At 42.9% G+C, this 22,426-nt stretch overlaps 1 protein-coding gene across 1 annotated transcript in view; it reads right to left on the bottom strand.

Moving 5' to 3' along the window:
- Positions 1 to 11,505: 11,505 nt before the first annotated feature.
- Positions 11,506 to 22,426, bottom strand: part of COLQ (collagen like tail subunit of asymmetric acetylcholinesterase) — a gene marked incomplete at its 5' end in the record, with an annotated part of 41,593 nt that continues 30,672 nt past the window's right edge. Inside the window, 5 exons of the mRNA XM_080339585.1 lie at positions 11,506 to 12,057; positions 14,156 to 14,258; positions 17,115 to 17,235; positions 18,054 to 18,173; positions 20,974 to 21,113. Coding sequence (XP_080195711.1) covers positions 11,988 to 12,057; positions 14,156 to 14,258; positions 17,115 to 17,235; positions 18,054 to 18,173; positions 20,974 to 21,113 — 554 coding nt within the window. The 3' untranslated portion in view covers positions 11,506 to 11,987. The remainder of the gene's footprint in view (positions 12,058 to 14,155; positions 14,259 to 17,114; positions 17,236 to 18,053; positions 18,174 to 20,973; positions 21,114 to 22,426) is intronic.

The following is a 22,426-nucleotide window of genomic DNA, read 5'->3' as shown; positions in this document are numbered from 1 at the left end:
CCTCTGCTAAAGGGCAACATCCAGGTGGAGATGTGAAGTGGCAGAGGCTTCTTCTCAGCTGGAGATGAGCAGATGAGACTGAGCCCCTGCCTGTGCCCTGCCAGCCCTGTGGCAGGGGGAGGACACATGTATCCTGGTGCAGCAACAGCAGCGCTGCTGGGCTGGAGCTGCCTGTCTCCTGGGGGACACAGGAGACTCTGAACCCTTCTCATTGCAGTAAGAGTGCCCAGAGCATCAGCCTCAAATGCAGCATCCCTCTGTCTCACCTGCTGGGGCTGAGCTGGCGAATAGCTGGCAACTGGGTGTGGGAGGCATGGTTTAGAAAGCCTTCCAGGGCAGAGATCACATCTCTCTTTTACAGCTCCAGGGCTTTGTTCATCTTCTCTCCTTCCAAAGGAAATTGGCAGGTTGTCAGTCATGAGACCCTGGCAGTTCCAGCCAAATAACAACAGCCATGTCACTAATGCTTTTACATGTCCCTCTAAGATGCTGTCTTGGCCCTGTTCTTTTGGCCTGTGGAAATAACTTGGCGTGTGGGTGAGCCTGGGTGCCCCTGGCATGAGCTGTTATTGCAGCCATGGTGCAGGTTGCTTTGGTGGATGTCCTCAAGTGTCAGCTGTGCCATGATGAGCCACCTTGCCCAGGTCACTCCTTTACCTGGCAGCTCCTCTGAAGCCATTCTGTTACATGTCACCGTTAGACAGGGCTGCTGCTGGCGCAGAGCTCTGTCCTACACAGAGCTGGCCCTTCTGGTGTTGATATCTACACTGCGTTGTGCTGTATTAGAGACCTCTAGCTCTTCACACCAAAACAAAGGGGATGTACGCAGAGACAGACATTGAAAGCAGTGCAGAGTCAATCAAAACTTCACTTGCAGTGTTATAATGAACTGTTTCCTTTTCTTGTTTGAAAACACAAGGTACTGTTCTAGCAGGAAGATGAGATTTCAGCTTTCCATCTGACCATGCAATAGACAAATTGAACAAATGGCCATTTTCATCAGAGAAGTAGCAACTTGCAACTTGCTGCAGACATGCAGCCAACTTCTATCCATTGGCATTTTTGGACGAGAGGAGGAGGAAGGATGTGATGGGGTCCATCATGCATCATGGTGTCCCACAGACCTGCCCCATAACTGTCAGTACTTGGTAAAACCCCTAATCTAATGCCTCAAAGCCCAGCTCTTAACCATGAGCTGCAATATTGATTTGCCAACCAGCACTGTAGTGTCCTATTTTACAGCTGGAACATGTCCATGAGCAAAGGAGAACAGAACGTGGTGGCTGTGGCAAGGAGGTATGTGGCTGTGCAGAGGGACTTTGCACGAGTCGTTAGTCACCTCTGTAAAATGCTCTGCCCTCCTAAGTAGCCAAACGCAGACCAGCAGCATGGCAAAGACGTGTTCTAATGAAAATCCCATGCATGAAAAGATACCTCCCAGGAAAGTGTCTCTTCACTGCAGCTTCCACTGGTTTAAAAAATGTAAATATGTTGCCATTACAGGATTCCAGTTAAACTGCAGGAAGAGCCCCAGCTAAGGCTTTGACACAGTTTGTGATGTTTATCAGTAAAGGTCGTGGGCTGTGATGTTGGCTGCTAAATTGCTGTCCCCACAGGAATCTAGATCCATGGTTCAAAAATAATAAATAGTGTGCTGAATGTGTAGGGTTCATAGGAACACACAGGTGCTGCTGTTAAAATGGAAAGCTTGAAGAGGACACATTAAAGATTCAGCAGTGACCAAAATATCCATAAATGTTTTTTTTCTTAGGGTTCCCCTATATGGAAAAAAGACTGTTTTCTGAATTTGAGGGGGAAAGGCAATGCAAGCTCCCAGCACCAAAGCTATGACCTATGCAACTGAGCAGAGTGAAACCTTTACTGGGTTGGTTTCTTTCTAGACCAGCTGGAAACCTTGCTATGCTGAGGGCCTTGTGGGGCTGGCCTGCAGTTTTGCTGCCCTATAGAAAGTATAAAGCTATTGAAATTCAGAATATGGTACCATCATTCAGTGCTAGAGCCTTGATGGAGCACAAGTTTTGAACACTGGTTCAACGTGATTATGCAAAGCTGTTCCTTGAATCGGAACCGTGAAAATAAATTTTCTTTATCATTTAGGAACGGGTAGAACAAGTGTCAAGCACAAGTACTAGGATGGAGAAAAGTGCAGGAGATGCTGCAGTATGCCAGACACTTCCAGACATTGGTGTATCCAAGCTTAAGTGTCTGTCTGTCCATCTGGAAGATTTCCTCCGAGAGGTTACCATGTATTTTTTCCTAATATTTCAATGTATTGATGCAAATATATTTCTTAATTAACAGATATTTATTCCTCTCCTGTGTCTAACACAGATTTTACATTTTGTTTCTTGTGAGTTATCATTAAAAAAGCACATCAACCTTAGAAAGCTTCCAGCATCCCTTCCCCACCCCATGAGGGAATGGTTCCCAGAGAAGCTGCAGTGACGGCAGTGCTGGCTCAACCTCCAATTTTGGGGACTAAGAAAAAAGGCTCTTCCAAGTTTTGTTGTGTTTGCACATTCCCATAACCTTCACCTTTTTCCAGCCTCTATTACTTTGCTGGTGTTCTGTTATGCAAGGTCTGGTAAAATTTCTGCATGACCTTTTGCTGTTTATCCACCACTTTGGCAAGGCACCACCATTAGTGCAGGAGTTTCACCTGCAGCAGGAGGAGCTGAAATTGGTGGTACTTGTGTCCTTCCAGAGCTGTCAATCAAGGAGTCACAGAAGCTGCTTCCCTGTCAGGGCCCCCAGCAGGTCCTGGTGCCAACCAGCAGCATTTGTCCGCTTTCTAAGTGTGTACCGTACTGCTTTCAGCAAAATGCACTGGTGTGTGGCCTGTGCAAAGTCCTGCAGTGATGCCAAAGAGAGAACAGGTCACTGTTTTCTCAAAATCAGACAAATCTAAGACTTCAAAATGCGTTTTGCATCAATTTATCTTCGTACCGGGGCTCCAGCTATGGCTTTCCGCCAAAATAATTTCCAATCAATTTAGCATCTGTTTCCAGTGTTGGTATCGCCAGCTCATCTGTAGCCTTCAGAGACCAGACGTGCCTCACATAGTTTCCTATAGGTCACAGTTTTCCACTTGCTTTCTTGCTCGGCAGCTGGTACCCAGCCTCCTTCCTGCAGGCAAGGGCCAGCTCGGTGCCGTGCAGCCCACGCAGCCGCTGCCGCGTCGCCACCGCTCGCCTGCCCCACTTTCTCCCCACCGTGACATTTGAGCTGTGGTCTCATGTATTCCATGCTCACTGAGCCCAAGGTTCCACGTCCTATGCATCGAGAAGCAACCAGCTTTCCCAAAACGAACAATACAAGAAGCTTTGCCCCACCGGCAGGATGCATCTGTGTGTGCAGCGGGGAGCTGTGGTGTCTCCATGAGAGCTCTGAGCCCTGTGGCGGGTGGGAGAGCTTTCTTGCCAGAACCACAGTGGAAGACCCTTGCCAAGAGCAAGCGGCATACTCTGCCACACAGAGCTTTGTTCTGCTGCCCCAGCCCTTGTGTTGAGGCACCACCAGTCCTGCCTCATCAGGTGCACCAGCCCCAGGCACAGGGACCTTCTTGCAGGTGCTTGTCTGTAAGGAGTTGTCCCCTTGTTGGGGGCATGCTGAATGTCTCAGTCCCACATTGGATCCTGACAGGGCATTTCACAATTTATTTACTTCAGTCTGGCTTTTTAAATTCACCTCCTCCCCCCATCTTTTAAGGAATTGTATTCTCTCACCTTTAATTTACAGCACACTGTCAATGTATAAATAGTCACTGTTACTTTTACTCGCCTCACACTTCATCAGTCACCTTGAACAGGCTGCTCTCCCCAGGGGCTCGAACCAGCCCCTGGGTGGAAGCTGAGGAAAACCCTGGAGTACTTCAAAGAACTTGGACATGCGTCTTGTCAGTCAGCCCAGAAGTTTCTTCATGTGGCAGTTTGTTTTCTTTTATCGGTCCTTTACTTGCATGGGGAGTTCATACATCCAGGCTTTGGTCCTTCTGACATAGGGCTCTCTTCTGCCGAAGCTCTTCTGCTTTGGATAATGTAATTAAATATTAATTTACATTCTCTTAAGCCTGGATCATCAGTACATCTGTCCACATTAGTATTTTTGTTGTCCACAGAACATCCCAAATGAAACTCTGCTTTCAGCTATTGATACAGATGCTTAAAAACATATAAGAGCAGGATACTCTTATGCAAATATAACTTTTTCAAAAATAGCTAGTTGTTATTACCTTTTTAATTAAAAGAGAAAGAGGCAGATAAATAATCAGCCCTCTGCTAAGGGGTCCTGCATTAAAGGATTTTTTTTATGGGCTTCAAAGTTAGGTGAAGCCAAGAGAGGGTCTAGAAACCTGCCTTGATTTATATGCCTAAATAAATGTCAGGCAAATCTGACCACCTCTGTAAATCAGAGCTGTCAAGCATTTGTCACTCAGCCTCAGTGACAACCTTCAGTTGAGCCACAGGGATGAGGGTGCAGAGGGGAACTCCTTCCACTCCCAAATGCTGATGCAACGCATACGCCATTGATATGGTAGAAGTTAAGAAGTCTGCAATCTTCACATATGGATGTGGTCACCAAACAGACCACTCAGCTATGGAGCCTGGGCATGGGTGTTGCAGGCAAGGTAAGAAGCCTGAGCCCCTGGGCATTGCCTGTGAGGTGCTGCAGGGCACTGCAGGGACCCTGCTGCTGAGATACTGCTAATGGTGTTTTGGGTGGTTCTGCATTTCAAGGGAAGCTTTGCTTCTCTTTACCCTGCAGCTAGAGTCCTGCCATCCTCAGGGCTGCAAAATACAGGGGCAGTATGGGTAAAGAGAACATGGGTTTCCCCTTACAAATGGCCAACAGATGATACTTGACTGCTGAATGAAAGAGGAATAATCACGTTATTTGTCTGTCCTTAGGGCTCAACTCTTCCTTGCCTGTAACCAGTCCAAACTCTTTTACGTCAATCTATTTGTCCTAAGGGCCAGTCACAGCAGTTGAGTCCTCCATGCCATGTGGATATTCTTTGGCAAACTTACAGAACGTGATTGCTCATCAAATAATGGAGTAGTGTGGAGCAGAGAACAAATATTTAACTTCTTTAGATGAGCATAGCAGCTTGGTCTCAGACAGCTTAAGTTAGAGCCTGCTGATCTCAGGCAGCAACAGGTACAGCTCCCTGGCTTTATTTAGAAGCTGTAATCCTGCAGCATTTCACACCAGATGTTGTCTTGCTTAAAAAGTTCTGGCACAGAGCAAGCCTCTCTGCCCTTTGCTGTGTGCACCAAGAACAGTGACATTACCAGCTTTACCCCGCTGATCTCACGCTTCAGCTTTGGGGTTACTGCTGGGTTTGACAACTAATCTCTGGTCAAGCAACAATGAAACAGTAACTCCTCGCTATGGCCACCACATGGTTTACGATGGTTTCTCTGAATGCACTGGAGCATCACAGCATAAATCTGGCTTTTGATTGTACTTTGGAACCAGCCTCTCTGTGGTTTTGGCCCATAATATCTGCATTTCAACAGGACACTTCTGGACAATTCAGTTTCCTGAAATATTCTCTGTTTCTTATTTCTAATCAGTCATCCTCCTCTTTAAATCTGGTAGCAACTCAAAACCTAAGCAGTCCTCAATATTATCTGGCTCAGCACATCCTGTCCTCGGAGCAGTAGTGCCAGGTAAGTAAGATGACAAACCAAATGGAAATGTATAAAATAAATTATATTGCTATAAAATGTCAGGGTTCAGAGGTTCCCCTATATGTGTGTCCATGAAATGATCTCTGAGAGAAAGGCATGGGAAGCAACAAGTATATATCCTGCCCCAAAGGTCTGACTGGCTCAGCTGACCCCCCAGCTCCTGCATGGTGAGTTTCATGGAGGAACATGTCCAAAGGAAATGAGAAAGGCAGGGGGCAATGGGAGCTCTTCTCTTTCAAACATAATTCATCACTAACAGGTTTCTGAGGCCTCACATGGGGGCTGGGGAACAGTATGGGGTCTCCAAGCTATTCCCTCCTTGCTCCACCAAACTGGATATGCTCTGGTTAAGAGTGCAAAGGAAAATAAGTTTTACACACCAACATTTGCACATCTTAAGTCAGCACTCAATAGTGGTTCAGTGGGTAATGCCATCAGGTACCTCTTCCTTCTGCGAGGGTTACGGTGAACAACCGCTCATCCCAGGCAGGGGATGCTGAGGACCCTGATGGGTCTCTGTCTTCCCTCTAAGATGAATTCTGAAAGATTCCTCCTATGCCTGGCACAAGAGTCAAACATATACATCTTGCCAAGTGCTTTAATATAATGCTGATGTCAGTTTGTTCGCTTATTAAACAGTGACACTTTAGACCGGCTGAGGGAGGGCCATCAGTTGCCGAGTTTCTAAATATATTAAGCATACTGCTGTGTGAGGAGGTTAATGTTACCTCCTCTTCCTCCTGCTGATTTATTGCACCATTACCTCAGACTCCTGGTCTGTCAAGACTCTGCAGTCGGGTCATCACACACCAGCCAGGCAGGCTCCTGATTGCACCTGCAGAACTTCTTGGGGACCACATTGGCCTTCCATGTGTTGTGCAGCAGATGCCACCAGCAGTGTTGGCCCTGGGGACAACGCAGCAGGTGGCTTTTCCTGAAGAGCGTGAGATGCTTTGATACACATGTGGCACAAAGTCCCTTCCCACCCTGAGCACAATGGCGAGAGCTGCTGCTTGGCTTTGCTATGGGAGGCTTTTGTGGGTTCAGCTCCATGATTCTCCTTCACCCTCCTTTCCAAAAAGAAAATGCTGAGCAGCACCCCAAGGAGGGAGGGACGCTTGTTCAATAGTGGGTGGAAAGACTGCAGCAAAATATGTTTAAACCCTGGTCTCTCTCACTTGAGAAGGTTGTGCGTCCAAGCTGGACCCTCCATCAGATGCACAGGAAACAGTCAGAGCAAATTAAAAATCCTGAAAGGCTGGGCCTATAATTCAGTGCATTTTGAGTTCCAAGATTTTGTTGAGGGTGAAGGGAGGGAAGTAGCCACTAATGTAATTTCCAGCAGGAGTGCACTCCTCTAATGTAATTTGGCCCAGCTACCCTTTCAAACGCAGCCTTTCCTCAGCTGAGCCGGTTCAGGTCCATCCTCCTAAATGCCTCAGTAATTACCAATGCAATGAAAACATGTGCCCAGGCTTTGTTCTGGCCTCTTCAGACCTGGAATGACAGCAGCCTTCAGCACAGAGGACCCCACTTTGCAGCAAAGAGCATGTTGCTGGACATGTAACTGAATGCGTTGATGCAGTGGGGATTTGTCATTGACCATGTTCAAAAAAGACATAAAATTACTAATTTCCATAGGCTTTGTTCTTTTTTTTCTCTTTGATTGAGGTCTGGCAGCACTTAGTCTACAAGTTGCACGGTCTCTTACCAGATCAGTGAGCATCAGTTACTCTGAACCAGGTTCCTGATCCCAATTTTACATTCACTCTTTGCCTCAGTTTGTCCTTCTGCCAGCACCTTACTGTTGCCCACAGCAGATTTCAATAGCCTATTACTTGATGCTTGCCTCGCAAGACGATGGTTTCCAGGGAAGGAACACTAGCTCTACCGTATCCATCTCCTTGGTCAAAAGCTATCAGAGGAAGAACTTGAAAGTCTATCACAAAGTGCTCTCTGTTGCTTCACCCTTTGTGAATTTTAACATGATTTTTCCAAAAACCTTTTTAAAGGTCTTGTGGCCTTGCCTTCCCTGCATAATACACTTGAGTATCATCAAAGATTCACAGCACAACACTAGTTTACTTCTCTTGGGTATACTTTGGTCTTCTTTTTATAATATGTGCCCTGATTGTATGTGGCAGCCAAGTGCCAAAGCTATCGAATTGTTCCCAAGAGCAACTAACTGGGTTGTTGTTAAGCTGGTGCTTAAGGACAGTACCTGTTCTGGGGGACTTCCAGTTTAAGGATAACTACCGAACCCTACTCCCTTTGTCCAAATCAATGGGACTGAAATAGGAATTGCAGCACATGATTTCTAGAGATATTGAGGTTGGCTTCTCTAAGAAGCCATCCTTTAAGGAGGTAAGAACCATGGCCAAGGGGCTTTGCTGTGACATCCATGGGGCTGCAACCTCAGATATTAGAAAAGGGGTGGTGTGAGAGGCTGAAAAAGAAGCCAAAAAAACTCAGTGCCTGCAGAGCAGTAAAGGTGTTGCAGTGTTTTGGAAGGGCTACGAAGGATGTGAAATTTGGTACTTTTAAAGAAAATAATGAGAACAAAGAAATGAGGAGATGAGAGGCATGGCCAGATTTACGGGCATGCACAGGGTTGGCAGCTACAATTTTGAATTATTTGAAGCGAAGAGAGCCATGATGTAGGCATTTGGGAAGCCAGAGAGGTAAGTGTCACAGAAGCTGAGCTGTTAGAAAGGGAAGGCAGAAAATATACCACCCTAAAAACTCATTCATTCTCTAGCTGTCAATGCACTTCCATTTCCCCTGGGGACAGACAGCATCGTCCTTCTCTGGGATGCCCCATTGTGCACAAAAGCCTCAAGAGGACAGACTTGCCAGCTGCTACTGCAAGGCAGGAGCCTGTTCCCAAAGCCTCAGTGCTGGCTGTTGGGAGTGCCCAAACCCGTGGTGCCAAAATTGCCATTCCCATTGCCCATTGACACCTGATGCTGTAGCTTTCTGGTTTGCAATCATCAGCTCAGCCTCTGATAGGAGTTGCAAAGCAGCCAGGATGTTATGAGGCAGCAGGAGGAGGTAATCCCCCAAACCTCAGCCCGAAGTCTTATTAAAAGTAACCCATGTGACATCAACTACAACCAGAAATCAATGAGAGAGGAGCGGTTCTGCACATGGTGTGTTGCATGGGTCAGTCTGGGGCTGGGGTGACAGCGGGACCCACTGTGGGGACTCACAGTCGCACTCGCGGGCTGTGTACACCACACACAGAGCTGGGGCCAGCAGCAGGTGTGGAACAAGCAGCATGCATTGGAGAGGAGGAGAGGCGCTGGGCTTTTCCCTCCCCAGCATCTTAAACTAGGAAATAATATCTAAAAATTTTGATATTAAACCCAAAATGAAATAAGTGAAAGCAAGGACATACCAGAACTAAGGTAGCATGATTTATTGACATGAGCTGCTAATACACGCTGTAGGTAACTGGATATATTTAATCATATATTATGTGCAAGCTGGATTTTTAATACACATTTAATACAGTGCATGGTGTAAGCTCATATTATTTTTGTATGCCTCTAGAGTTGCATACTAATCATTAGAAAACTTTCCCGCAAGCATTTGCTGCTACAAGAGGTCAAGGAACTGAAATACTTCAATTAACTTTTTGAACCAGGCTTGGCACAAATGTGTTAAGAAACTCAGAGGAGGGAAGATAATTCACAGCAGACCAGGCACCATCCAGCTGAAGGAACCTCAATTAATAACAAAGCAGGTATGTAAGAAATAAGGAGGAAGGGTTGGGGGTTTTTTGCCATTTAAAAAATCATATATACTTAACATCTTCCCAGATGTCTTTCTCTTGCTGTATCATCTGAGGGGAGCAAGACAGTAATGGTAATAAGAATCTTGTTTCATGTATTTTTTCTCCTTATATCTTACATTCCTTTCTGTTAAGATGCTGGATTGTTTGGGCTGTATTAATAAATCCATTCAAAATCCATACTTTGTGAATGTTTTCTGATCAGACTGATACGCCCCTTCCTGAACGTGTGCAGCACAGTACAATTTTACCTACACAATCACAACTCCTGTTTACTTTTCCTATCCTCCATTCACTTGGTTTGCAACTTCAACGTCCTTCAGAGGTAGGATCTTTTAAAAATGATGTGACTTAAAACTGAAGGTGAAAGGCCACTGGGATTGCCAAATTTCTCAAAGACTCCAGCATTTTGACAGGGTAGAGGTGAATTCCTTGGAGAAAGGTGAGGAGTTAAAATAAGTCTCTCCAAGCTCAGGATTGTACCACTCAGCAGATGCTGCCAGAGGCTCAGCCAGAGGGTTGGCCAGCAGGATGCAGTGCTGGGGACGTGGCTGTCCTTGGGAGCCTTACGCTGAGATATGTGCTCCCTCACTGTGTGACACTGCTGGAATCTGCCGCTAGCACAAGCACAGGAGATTAAAGGCAGCTGTGCTAGTGCCCAGATTTTCAGAGCTTATGTTGGGCGAGTTCCTTGGCCCAGTGGTTCTTTGACCTTTTATTAAGACTTCAGGTTTTTTTAAGAGAAAAAATAAAAAGAAAAGAAGCAATGAGATTTAAAATTTTGAACTATTGAACTGGGCTACAAATGCTGGTGGCTTGACCTTACAGCAGCATAAGGAGCTCAGGTAAGTGGCAGCCACAAAGAGTACACCTAATTTTAGTTTTTGGTTTTTTTTTTAATTGGTGATTTCCAATATTACTTTGGACATGCAGAGTTAAAGTCTTTTATACAAGTGATAAAAGCCGTATTTCTTGATTGCTTAATGCCTTATCATTACAATGCAACATCTACCTTCAACCTTTACCAAAGCACCAGTATAAGCGCAGCTGTTCCAGTGCTGTCGCTGGTACAGGTAGCTCATGCATTTCACACAGTTTTGTACAGCATTTATCAAGAAGAAAAAAAGAGTGGCTTGAGTGAAAATAACACCTTGATTTGGGGTTTTTAGCCCTGAATTCTGCACATCCTTTATTTCCTTTTCTTCTGTTACAGACTCTTTTTCACATAACATTTAATATGCTTCTCACGTGAAGTTTACTCTTCAATGCTTGCTAATAAATATTATAATTACTCTGACTCCTATCAGAGTTAATATAGTTGAACAAACTTTCTGAAAAACAAAAATACATGTACATTACACAGCATAAATGAGCATCCATAAACACTCTACTCCAAGATTTGATTTACAGCAATACAAAAGTGAGAATGTACACTGGGAGGTACCCCAGACACAGCGGTGGAAACAGCAAGGGGGAGAGGACAGAGTGTAACCAGTAACTGAATGATAATGATCAGGTAGACAAGGGGCTGAAAAAGACCTTCCAGTGAAGAAACCAGAGTGAAGGCAACATGTACATGGTTTCACTGTGGTTTCAGGTGGGTAATCAATGCTGTCCCAGCCTCTTCAGGGTCTTCCAGAGCACAGCCAGCTTGACACAGGTGAAAAATACAGAAATACGTTCCTTCTTTATCTTCCTTTCTTGTCTGATTTTTTCCTGGGAGAGAGCTCCTTGGCTATTTCACAGTTTATTTGACCAGTTTGGCCTTTGTGGTCTGCAGTTTCAGGCCTCCTGTGAGCACTTGCAGTTCTGTGCATGCACACAGACTCAAACAGCCAAACATCTCAGCCTGAAAGTGAAGTAAACCAGGTTTTTTGGCTGATTTGCTGATCTTGAAAGCACTTACTGAAGGGCCTCTGCTCCTTCGACCCATGAAGATGTACCATTAACCTTAATGTCACTGAAGTCATCACTCATGTGGATACACCACTTGTAAAGTTCACAATGTAATAAAAGAAAAAGTCTCTATAAACTTCACATGGAAGATACGCTTCATGTTTATGCTGAGAAGGTTAAAGACGAAAACCCTGAAGAGTTTACATGTAGGTTTAACAGTGCTAAGTCGAGGTAATTGTTACACGATACTCCTGGCTAGTGAAATACAGTTTCCGGCAGCTTTACATTGCATTTGTGCTGGAGAGCAAGTTGCCACCCACAGCCATATGAAAGTCTTACTGGCAAATACTGTTTGACATTTCTCTATTAAGACAGGATGCAGTGGTCCTTTATTTTCCCAATTCGACTTAATTAAAAAAAAAAAAAAAAAAGAAAAACACCTCAAAATGGCCATCAGCAGCATGACGTCTCTTTGTTTTCACACAGAGGTGGGTGGTATTTTTTGTCCCAGTCCTTCTCGGATAGATGATAGCATAGCACCTAGCACCCCACTACGAGTGGGATGCCGCCCACCTCTGCTCCCCTCATGTGAAGTATCGACACTGTGTAGAGTCAATGTAGCAGTAAGAAGTGCATCGCAATTTTCCGTAAGACCTAAAATAAAAGAGAGTATCTCAGTTTCAAAGCATGCTATAGGTTACATTGTATGGTTTCTGGATATAACTCTCTGTAGGAGTGAAGAACATTGGAAGATGCCATGTGCAGCAATATATGGGAACCGAAATAAGAGTGCAATTTCCATCAGTGCTCCACTGTGCTCCCCTTTGTCAGTAAAATAAGAGTTCAAGAGAAACTGTGAGTGAAGACTTAATTCCCAGTAATGCCAATTAAAAAAACCAAAATCCCTATTGGCAGTCAGAAGTGTTATGCAGAGATGGGTGCAGGGAAGGCTTTGGCACTCACCCAGGGGAACTATGTAAGGGAATATCTGAGGCTCTGAGTTAAGTGTTTTTCCAGTTACTTCCAATAGCTCCAGAAGGCATGACTGTACCTGTCCTTTAACTTATTTTTCATATACTTGAAACAATGATAGTGACACATACCCACCTTGGAAATAATAATTAAAAAAGTAAATCAAAGGTTCCTTACAAAATGAAGAAAAACAGTGATTTTTTTTCTTTCTACTGGTTTAAACTGAGCTGCAGTGACTCTATCTACTGAAGATCTGACCAGAGATGTTAATAAAATAAGCATTTTGATGCAGTTTTATTGCTAGCATATGTCTAAGTGAACAACTCACCCATCAAACAATCCAAAAATTGCAGATTAAGCAGCCATTAAGCAGGTCCTTGAAAGTATGTCCTGGGATAACCCATATTCTCAGAAAAACAACATGAAATCTGAAGTGAACATGTGTGAAATGTGAGGATTTGGGGGCTGGTAAGAGTAGAAAATGGGAAAATCAGTTGCAGCAGGAGGAAAAGGTGCTTTGGGGTAAAACTCGCATGGGAGTGCCCTGCTCACATATTTATCCCAATTTACTCATGATTCACAGCTTTTTCTTTAGTTTAGCAGATAATTTGCAGACTGCACGCACAAAAATGAAGGATAGCAGTTGCTCTTCACAACTTGATCAGACATGGGAAATGAAATTTGTAAAAATTTCTCAAGCTGCTGCAGTGCTGGTTTTGGCACCAAAATTCAGACTCTTAGAAGGGAAGAGTTTTCACAGTAGAAAACAGCTCCGCACTGTCTGAAGATGAGTTCTCTGCAAAATGTTTTGGGCTGTCAGGTTTGCTGGTCTCGGTTTTAGTAATCTCTTACACTAGGAGTGCTCCAACAATTGCAGTGCAAGGATTAGCACAGCACCTGATTTACAAAGGCGTCCTGTGGTTTCTGATTCCTGCCAATTAGCACATTATTCTTCCATGAATGATGAGGGCTCTGCGCATAATTTCATTTGCAAATTAAATGTTTCCTGTTAGCCAGTAACGATACCTGACAGCTAAATAGAAGTGCTGCTGTTGGAGGCAGAATGCTGACCAGAGGAAGCTGCTTAAACAAAGGCAGAGAAGGCAAGTCAACAATAAGCAGATGTTTGAATTGAAGGACATTGCTGAGCAGATGCATGGATTTGCAGCTGCTGTTGAGTGAACTTCCTGGGCTTTGGAAAGGCTGGGAGAGGACTGGTTGATTCAGAAATAAAGATACCCCCAGAGTACCCATTAGTGGTAAGGGCAACAGGAGGTCAGCTGGAGATTGGGGTTTGGTTTTTGCATTTTTCTTTTTTCTCCTTCCTTTTTTTTCCTTTCCTGTGATCACTTCTGTCTCATGGTTGTTTCTACTCTTACCGTGTTATGGGTGAACATTAATGCAACGATAATGTGACCAAATGAGGAAATATTTGCAAGCAATGGGCAAACATATGGCTATGTGACCTTCATTCATTTTTGTACAGTCAGAGGCATGTGCTTATTACTGAGAGATGAAATCTAGCCTTCCAAGTCGATGATGTGCAGAAATAATCTGATAAACTCTTTCTCCCACACTACCTGCAGGGGTCCCAGTGGAACAAGGCTTAAGTGGGTAACACTTTTCTCTTTTAAAGCTGGCAAAGAGAAAAAAGAAAACCGAACCAGACCAAACCAACTAAACACCACAAAAATGATATATTAAAAAAAAAAAAAGAAAAACACAAACCAAACAAAAACACTCACCACCCCAAAACAAAGTGAAGACAGCTCATACATACCCAGGGAGATATGTTTTACATGTCAAATATCCAAAATCCTTCCCATCGCAGTCTTCAACCCCCTCATGTCTGTAGCCATCCCCGCAGTAAGCACGACGGCATCCTAGAGAAAAATACAGAAAGAAATACCTTCAAGGCACTGGACATGTAAAAGACGCAGGTGAGGTAAGTGGAACTAGATTTTTAAGGTTAAAGTATAAAATAAGGCATTTTGGGGAGAGCACCCTGTAAGGACTGTCTTAGGAGGAGCAATATTCTTCACTACAAATAATATGCCTTTTTTTTAGCCTAATTTCAATGACCAAGGGCAAGAATGTATAGCTACTAAAAGCAATTACTACAGAAACACTCATTGCAAGAGCATTTATTCTAAGAGCTATTATTACCATGGATAATTACTGCCAGAAAGAAATTAAAGGAAGCATAAACTTATCTGGGGAGGCCACAATTTCAAAAAAACCCACCCTGAGGTCATTAAGTAGTTTGAAAATCTCAACCTAGACATTTACCCAGAATTGTACAGTATCTACGTGTGTCTACTGCAAGTTCCCACGTATTAATACAATTATGCAGATATATAGCCTGTCTATTAAAAAAAAAAAGTACTGATTGCCAAAAAGATGTTTTTCCAAATGCTGATTCCTACTGCCTTAAGCATGAGTGGGCCTTGCAACAATTTTTCTTGGTGGATGGCATGTAGGCTGAAGTAATTTGTGTTGGAGTTTTTTTTCTATTTTAGCAACTTGACTTTGCTTTTAACATCTTCAGCTTCTTGACTATGAGTATAGTTTTAACAAACTGATTTAGCTAAAATGATTTTGAGATCTTCTCAGAGACACTATTAAGCAATGGACTAGAAGGACTCTCAAGAATGAGGAGTTTGTAAGAATTAAAGTGGGTTATTTACAAACAGAAATCACTCATTAATTGCACCAAGGATCTGTTTGTTAGAAATTGCTGCTTCTAAAAACAACAAGCCTATTTTACAATTAAATCCACTTAACATTTGGTTAACGTTTTTTCTTCTGGTTCAGTCACGAGATCAGAGCAATGACAATGCGGTCATTTCAAGTAACTCGATGATAACTCTTCAGATCACATCAGTGTCAGAAATCTTCATATTGTAAGGTTTCAACCGACCTGAAGCTTTGCCCAGTGTATAGCACAAGGTAACATGATGTGCCTCCAGACACACCGTGTATAATTTTGCAGGCACTAGAAATAATGAACAGTATTTTCCTGCATGCTTGTTCCCCATGGCTGATTGCAAATTCTAATTGAATCATTTTCTCATGCTTGGAGCCTGGAAAGCTCATGCTCTCTCACTGGATTATTCTGCAGCTAGGCAAGCTTAGAGGGACATTTATATGTGTGTCTATATCAGCTGAACTGCATTTGAAATCTCTTTCCTGTTGTCATTGAGGAGTTGGCTGCGATTCCTAGGTTATGAGAGAAAGGGTGGTGATGAACAGATGGAGGGACAAATTCACATAGAGCATGGCTGCATACACCTCATTTTCAAAGTCAGGCTTAAAAAATTGAGAGCTCTATAAATGAAAAATTGCATCTTTCAGTGTTGGCTGATACCTGTTCTGAAATGTGAAGAAACATCCTTTGCTAGAACTGCCAGAATACCAACCCTGCTGTGTGTCAGCTGTAGATGGTGCGGAGTCCTGTGCTCTGGGGAAGGAATCAAGCTGTAAAAGTAACGAAAAGGCCGGAGTGAAGGTTGTCACAGATGCTTCTATGCTTAAAAGCTCTTTGCTATTCACAGCCACGAAAAAGAAAGGAAGGATGACCAGAGAGGAATCGATTGTTGTATAAACCTAACAGTGAAAGAAGTGGGCTGACACATTCCCTATGCAAGTGAATAACAAAATCCAAAGTGATTTTACTGGACCCAGGATCTAGCTTACTATTAGAAACAGCCAGCTTCAGTGTCAATCCTAAGGGGTTTTGCGGTGCACCACAAATGTAAGCTACATCTTTTGGCCAGAATGCTGGCACCCCCTGCAGAGGGTGTGCATATAAACTAGCTGCTGAATTCGGCCCTTGAAATGCAGTGGTTTTGCTCTGACTGCAAACACCCCTGCTTGGTGAGGTACGCAGTCCTCAATGAGGTTACTTGGCATCACCTCCATCTTGTACTGCTGTGTGACATCCACATGCACCAAGGACCTCAGTTTTCACATATTTTGCCTCCCTCTCCCTGTTTCTGGATAGGTCAAAAGACCTGACCATGAGGCTTACTAAGTAAGTTAATATTGGACTAATAATAGATGAACTGCCTAGCATAGGTTAACCTTCATACAAATAATAAATGAGATGTTTAGCACCGATTAACTGTTAATTGTAAATCAAAGCCTATTCTGGAATTGAGAAGTCAACCATGGACAGCTGATTGAGTATCTAGTGATTATTGCTAATTTTTGTGGACATGCTTAACCTAAACTAAACTTTGCTCACTATAATCTCATGTTAACACAAAAGCACACCTCCTTTTTGAAGGCTATCCGCCTCCAGAAGAGGACCCCCTACTCACTGAGCATGCACAGTAAGAACAGTGTTATTTAATTTGTATGCAAATGTTGTAACCAATCAGCCCTACAGGGCTGCCCTGAGGTTGTGTATATAGTGATAAGATTTTGTATAAATGACTGAGACTTTTGTATTGCCAGTCTGCTAGTTTGATCTAGCATCCAGACTTGTACAACTCTGTAATAAAATCAATAGCTCTTCTCTGTGTGCAGAATTTGGCTCATTTGCATGCACATCTGTTAAAGAACGCCATCTTAGGGACAACCTGTTTTGGGATCCCCATGTCTGCACTCAAGTCGCAAACCACACAAGCTCCCCTGAGTGAAACATCTGTGTGATTTACACAGCAGTGCAACCCGTGAAAATAACTAATGCATAACTAATGGCAGAAGGAGGTTGCGCTTGACGCACTGTAACTTACTTATACAGCTGTCAGTCACCACGGCATTGCCATCGTCGCACTCTTCCCCATCCTGCACGATCCCATCTCCACAGGTACCGCTGTCCTCGAAGCGATAATCCACCGGGTAGAAAGGGTTGAGCTGGGCAAAGAAACACCCAGCGGTTACTGACCAGCCCACAAGCAGCCTGGACAGCAAGCAGAGGTGAAGGGCTGTGGGAGGCAGGTCCCACAACCAAGTTTTCACATCCCATTGTTTGGTGGTTCACAGGGTTTATACAAAATCTGATTCAGTGGACACACAAAGGGTGCTGCTGATGATTTCACAGAATCACACAGAATCACAGAATCGACTGGGTTGGAAAAGACCTCAGAGATCATCAAGTCCAACCCTTGACCCAACTTCAGTCCATTTACTAGATCATGACACTAAGTGCCATGTCCAATCTCAGTTTAAAAACCTCCAGGGGTGGTGAGTCCACCACCTCCCTGGGCAGGCCGTTCCAATGCCTGACCACTCTCGCTGTAAAGAATTTCTTTCCAAGCAGGACTCAGCTTAGCTCCTTGAAGCAATGAGGAAATACAAGGTTTTATTTTGTGGGGTTTGTGTTTTCCACAACTTTGTACCCTGGTGAGTTTCACCTTATTCTTATATTAAACAAAAATGTTCTTTACTAATCTAATTCCCCAAACTCAGCCCCAGTTTGTTCACCAGTTGACCCTGGTTCACAGGGAGCTTAGCAAAACCTGCAGCACTGATCAGTTAATGCATCAGTGATTAACACTCCTGTGAACAAAAATCACAGAATTATGTACAGTTGTGGGAGTGCTCAAAAATGAGGTTTTTTTCTCCATTGGCTTCATTGATTCTGTATGACACTTTAAGTGCAGAAGTATGTTCTGTATTTGAACATGAAACATACACTCACGAATTTTCTGAGACCACAGTCATATTTTCACCTGGACTGGGAGCCATCCAAAGGTATCCTTGAAATACAAAGATCTCTGATCTCTTCTAAAAGCTAAGGCATTTTCTGTGTTTAACCGGTCCAGTTCTTCTTGATTATTCACCACAAAAATCTGGGGCACAGAAAAAGAGGTGATTGGTAACCTTCTCAAGAAGTGTTTTGGATTGTCACAGAATCGAGTTTTGCAGACATATGTATCTGCAAATAGGTAAATAATGACACAGAAAAATGGTTTGGTTGTTTTCAGAAACAGAATGGTGTGAGAACTTAAACACATGGACTGCCAGACCATAAGAGGCTCCTTTGTGACTGGTGAGAAGAGACACGAGTTTCCAAAGGAGAATGGTCTTTCCTGAGTATCTACCTGTGGCACAAACGGCCTCTGTTTCAAAATGCACATCCACAGGTAGTGAGCATGAAATACCTGCCCAGTCATTGCTGAGAAAAACAATCAGATGCTCAGATGGTTAGATGCTGGAACAATTGCAAAATCTATATGGGCAAAAGTGCCTTTCTTAGGTTTGTCTATAATTTTTTAGGCATGCTCGTGGCTACAGAACAAATAATGCATTGCTCAATGCAATGCCCATTTATCTATTACTACTTTATTCTTTGTTTATATTTAATTTGCATTGAAATGCACTTTTTTTCCTATGCATATATCTTAGTCTAAAGCCAAGTCTTCAAGTAAACAGGAAAAAATTAGTTCAAAATGGAAAAATGAGGACGAGCTGCTCTTTCCAATTTTTTAAATGTCTCAGTCACTGAAACTGGCTGTAAGGGGCATTAAGAAACACTCTCTTCCTTCAGGAGCTTAATCAAATTAATTTTAGCAGCAATCAAACCATTTTTAAATTAAGAAAAAGTAAATGGAGTGCTTCTGAGCAAAATAGATTTAAGGCAGAGCCTGATTCTCACTGGCATAAACAAAATTGGCTCTTTTTAAAACAAATGACCCTGAAATTTTTACATAGCAGAATATTCCCATAGCCCTTGACAAAAGCCAATTTCATTACAGAGGCATTGAATAAAAATTCCTTCACCTTGAATAAAAGAAAGCAAAGAAACAGAAAGCCAGCAAAGAACCAATTCTGTAATTGTTCAGGAGCTCAAGTCCCAACCCCAGAGCTCTAATTTCTCTTGAAATCAATAGCTGATCTGTTCTCTCTGAAACTCTCTTTTACAGATACTGGCCTTTGAAATTGCAAAAGATTTTTCTTAAAAATGAAATTAATCATAGCCAGTGACAGGAAAACAGTGCTTTGTTTCCAGCGCTGGCACTAGAGGAGTTGAGGGGTGGGTGGGTGATGGTTGTGGGGACATGCTGCCGAAGGATGCTGCTTTTCCATGTGCAGGTAAAGAAACCCTGACAGCAGTTTTCAAGTAGCACAAGGCAGGCTTCCAAGCTGCTGCACAGGGATCTGAACAGAATAAATAATAGCGGTGTTTAAGCTCCTGCTCTTGGCACTCAAGGGAGTAAAACAAATGGCGCAGGCAAAGGGGGAGCGCTGCTCTGCGAGTGCTGCACTTTCCAGAGCTGAGCCTTGACTCTTCAACATCCCACATTTCTGAGAATGAGATGGCATTTGATCATCATCAAATGAGGGTTCATAGCGATAGTGTAGGGTACTTATGCTTTAGGTAATTACATTCTCATTACCATCTTTTAAGATCTAATATAAAACTGTGCCAAATGGAAAAGGAGGGTTGTAAAACCTACAGAGAAGATTGCAAGTTGTACACCTTAACCTATGAGCTCTCCATGCCATGAAGTAGGTGATAGCTTTTTGCAGTCATGTCCAACACAATGTTATATGTACCTTTACTTCATGTACTTTCTTCTCTCATCAATATTTTAAAAATAATGGTGCTTTTTTGTAATACAGCACAGAGGGGGATGAGTGAGCAGCTGACAAGACTTGCAGCACACTCATGCAAAAGATTGAGTTTAATGACCCAGTTTAACCCACAGTGTTGTGAGTATGTCCCTTTCACACTCTGTAACAGCTTTCTGACAATGTGACAGATGGGAAAGTTAACAAAGCTAATCGCTGCTTATTGTCATTCAGAGACGACCAGACACTGTGCAAAATCCACTTGCATGAGTGGAGTGGCCTGGCTAATGCTGGTACACAGCAGCAAGGTAGCATTTTCATTGCCGATTAAGTGATATCATGCACAGAGTAATAAGGCAGGGACCAGCAGAAGGAAAAGTACAGAAATGGTATTTACAAAGCCCTAAGAAATCAGAGATGAAAGATTGCTAGGTCACTTTTCCCCAATGACTTGTCCTTTAAAGTACCTTGTCCAATTTGCTCGTAAAAATGTTTTCAAGAAGGCTAGAGATTGAAATTATCTATATAAATTTCACGTCTACAAATAGAAGCTCAGAACTTTGACTCTCATGGTTTGTGGATGCTCCTTTTTGGTAGAGGGTCTGTGCTTTGGGAGAAATCCTATCGTGTATGTGAAATACTTGACCCCAATATTCAATTCTGAAATCACTGTCTTTTCAGAAGATCTAAAAAATAAGCAAGAAAGAGAAGCTTACTTCACTGAATAATCCGAAATATATTTCAGTTTACTGAAGTAGAAATAACAGATTACACATATACAGTAGGAGATGGAAGAGAGCATCCTCAGGCTTGAAAAAAGGTATCTAAACACATGCTACATCACTGATAGTTTGAAACAGCTGCATTTCAGCACCTCAATCACACAACCATCAGACTGGTTACAAGACCAAACTCTTTTGCATCAACTGGCTCTCAGAGGTTCTGCATACTAGATATGACACATTGCCCACATTCAGACATCTTCCTTCTTGAATCTGAAATATTAGTGTGTACACCACCTCTTACATTAAAAGTACTTAAGAAATGCTCACATTCTCTCCCAGAAAATCTACTTACTGCGGGGACTTTTGTATAACTGTGTCCAAACACAGATTGCTCATATGAAGGGTTATTCACATGTTGTGGGGGTCTGCAGAGACATCTTCCTGGAGGCCCTGGAAGTCCTCTTTCTCCTTTTGGTCCTATTGCAAATCGCCCTAGGAAACAAAATGCCGGGTTGTACAAGGGCAGCCTCAGTGGAAAAAGTACAGGTCAGGAGCATGTATGTGTTTACCTAAGTTTTCTGATATGCACATCTCCCACCAAATCCACTGGGAACTGAGGGAAGGAATTACCAGAATCACTAATTCTAGCACTTCAGGATAATGGCTGAAGTTTGTACCACAGTCATATTATTTCAGATCACTTTTTAATCTTTCCTACCAAGGTTACAGAGAGAGAGCATTTGCTTGGAATAAATGTCAGCCGGTTTGAAGCTACAGAAATTCAGGACATGAAGACACAGATCACTTTACAGCACCTAAGCATTAAGGTCTGTATACATACACAACACATTGGACTTCTGCATTTGTAAAAACACTTGAGCAATACTGTTTCAGAGGTTTCTGTACAGGAAAACCCAACTAGAAATACAGAAGCGTTATGAATAAAATTTAAAAGAAATACTACTTTCTGACTTTCAAACTTTGGCAAGGATGTGCTACTCTGCAGAATTAGACTATGAGTCAACATGTTCACACTGCAAGTGGTGACATCATTACAGAAAGGTCCTTTAGGAACAAAATTTATATTCCAGAGGGAAAAGATTAACAAATCTGACACATAAGCTTCCTGTGGATAGAATAAAGCCTTTAAAAAGTAATCTCAAGATCCTGGCTGCCTTCCCATTGGCATGGTGGAAATTCTGCCCTCTGAAAACTTCCAGCTAATTTACTCAAGATGAAGAAGTTTCATAATGGGAGACATGAGATATGTGAATATTTTGAAGCAGCCCCCAGCTTCACAGATGTACCATTTTCATACCACCACAGAAAGAGTCCTCCTGCACACTGATGTAAGTAAGGGAAGAAAATGGGAAAGCAAAATGGAAGAGGACATTGAACAGATGGGTCTCAATACAAGCAGCTCCATGCCAGTTGAAGCAATAGTAGTTTCCAATAGGTTTTGCTTTTTGGATAATTTGGTATATATCTGGGTTGAGAAAATCCTACCTGAGGATTCACTGTCACTGAACATTGTGGGTCATGTTTAAGCTTGGTCTCACAAGCTGCCCAGAGTTCATGTGTATTCATAGCTTTGAAACTGTACAATTATCAGTTACAAGATTTTTCTTCTAATTTCTACAACATGCACAATTGCAGCTAGCATAGATCTCCACCACTTACTTAGAGTTTTTCTCCACTGCCCTTTTTCCCCTCTGATTCCTATCCCTTTTCTTCCCTTCTTTCCTTAATGCCATTCTAATTTGAGTCTCATCTGTTTTTCTTGTAAAGAGCTGCACAGGATGGGT

This window comes from Nesoenas mayeri (genome assembly GCF_963082525.1).
Source record: "Nesoenas mayeri genome assembly, chromosome: 2".
In the NCBI taxonomy this organism is placed as follows: Eukaryota; Metazoa; Chordata; class Aves; order Columbiformes; family Columbidae; genus Nesoenas; species Nesoenas mayeri.
This window is presented reverse-complemented; position numbering and strand designations above follow the sequence as displayed.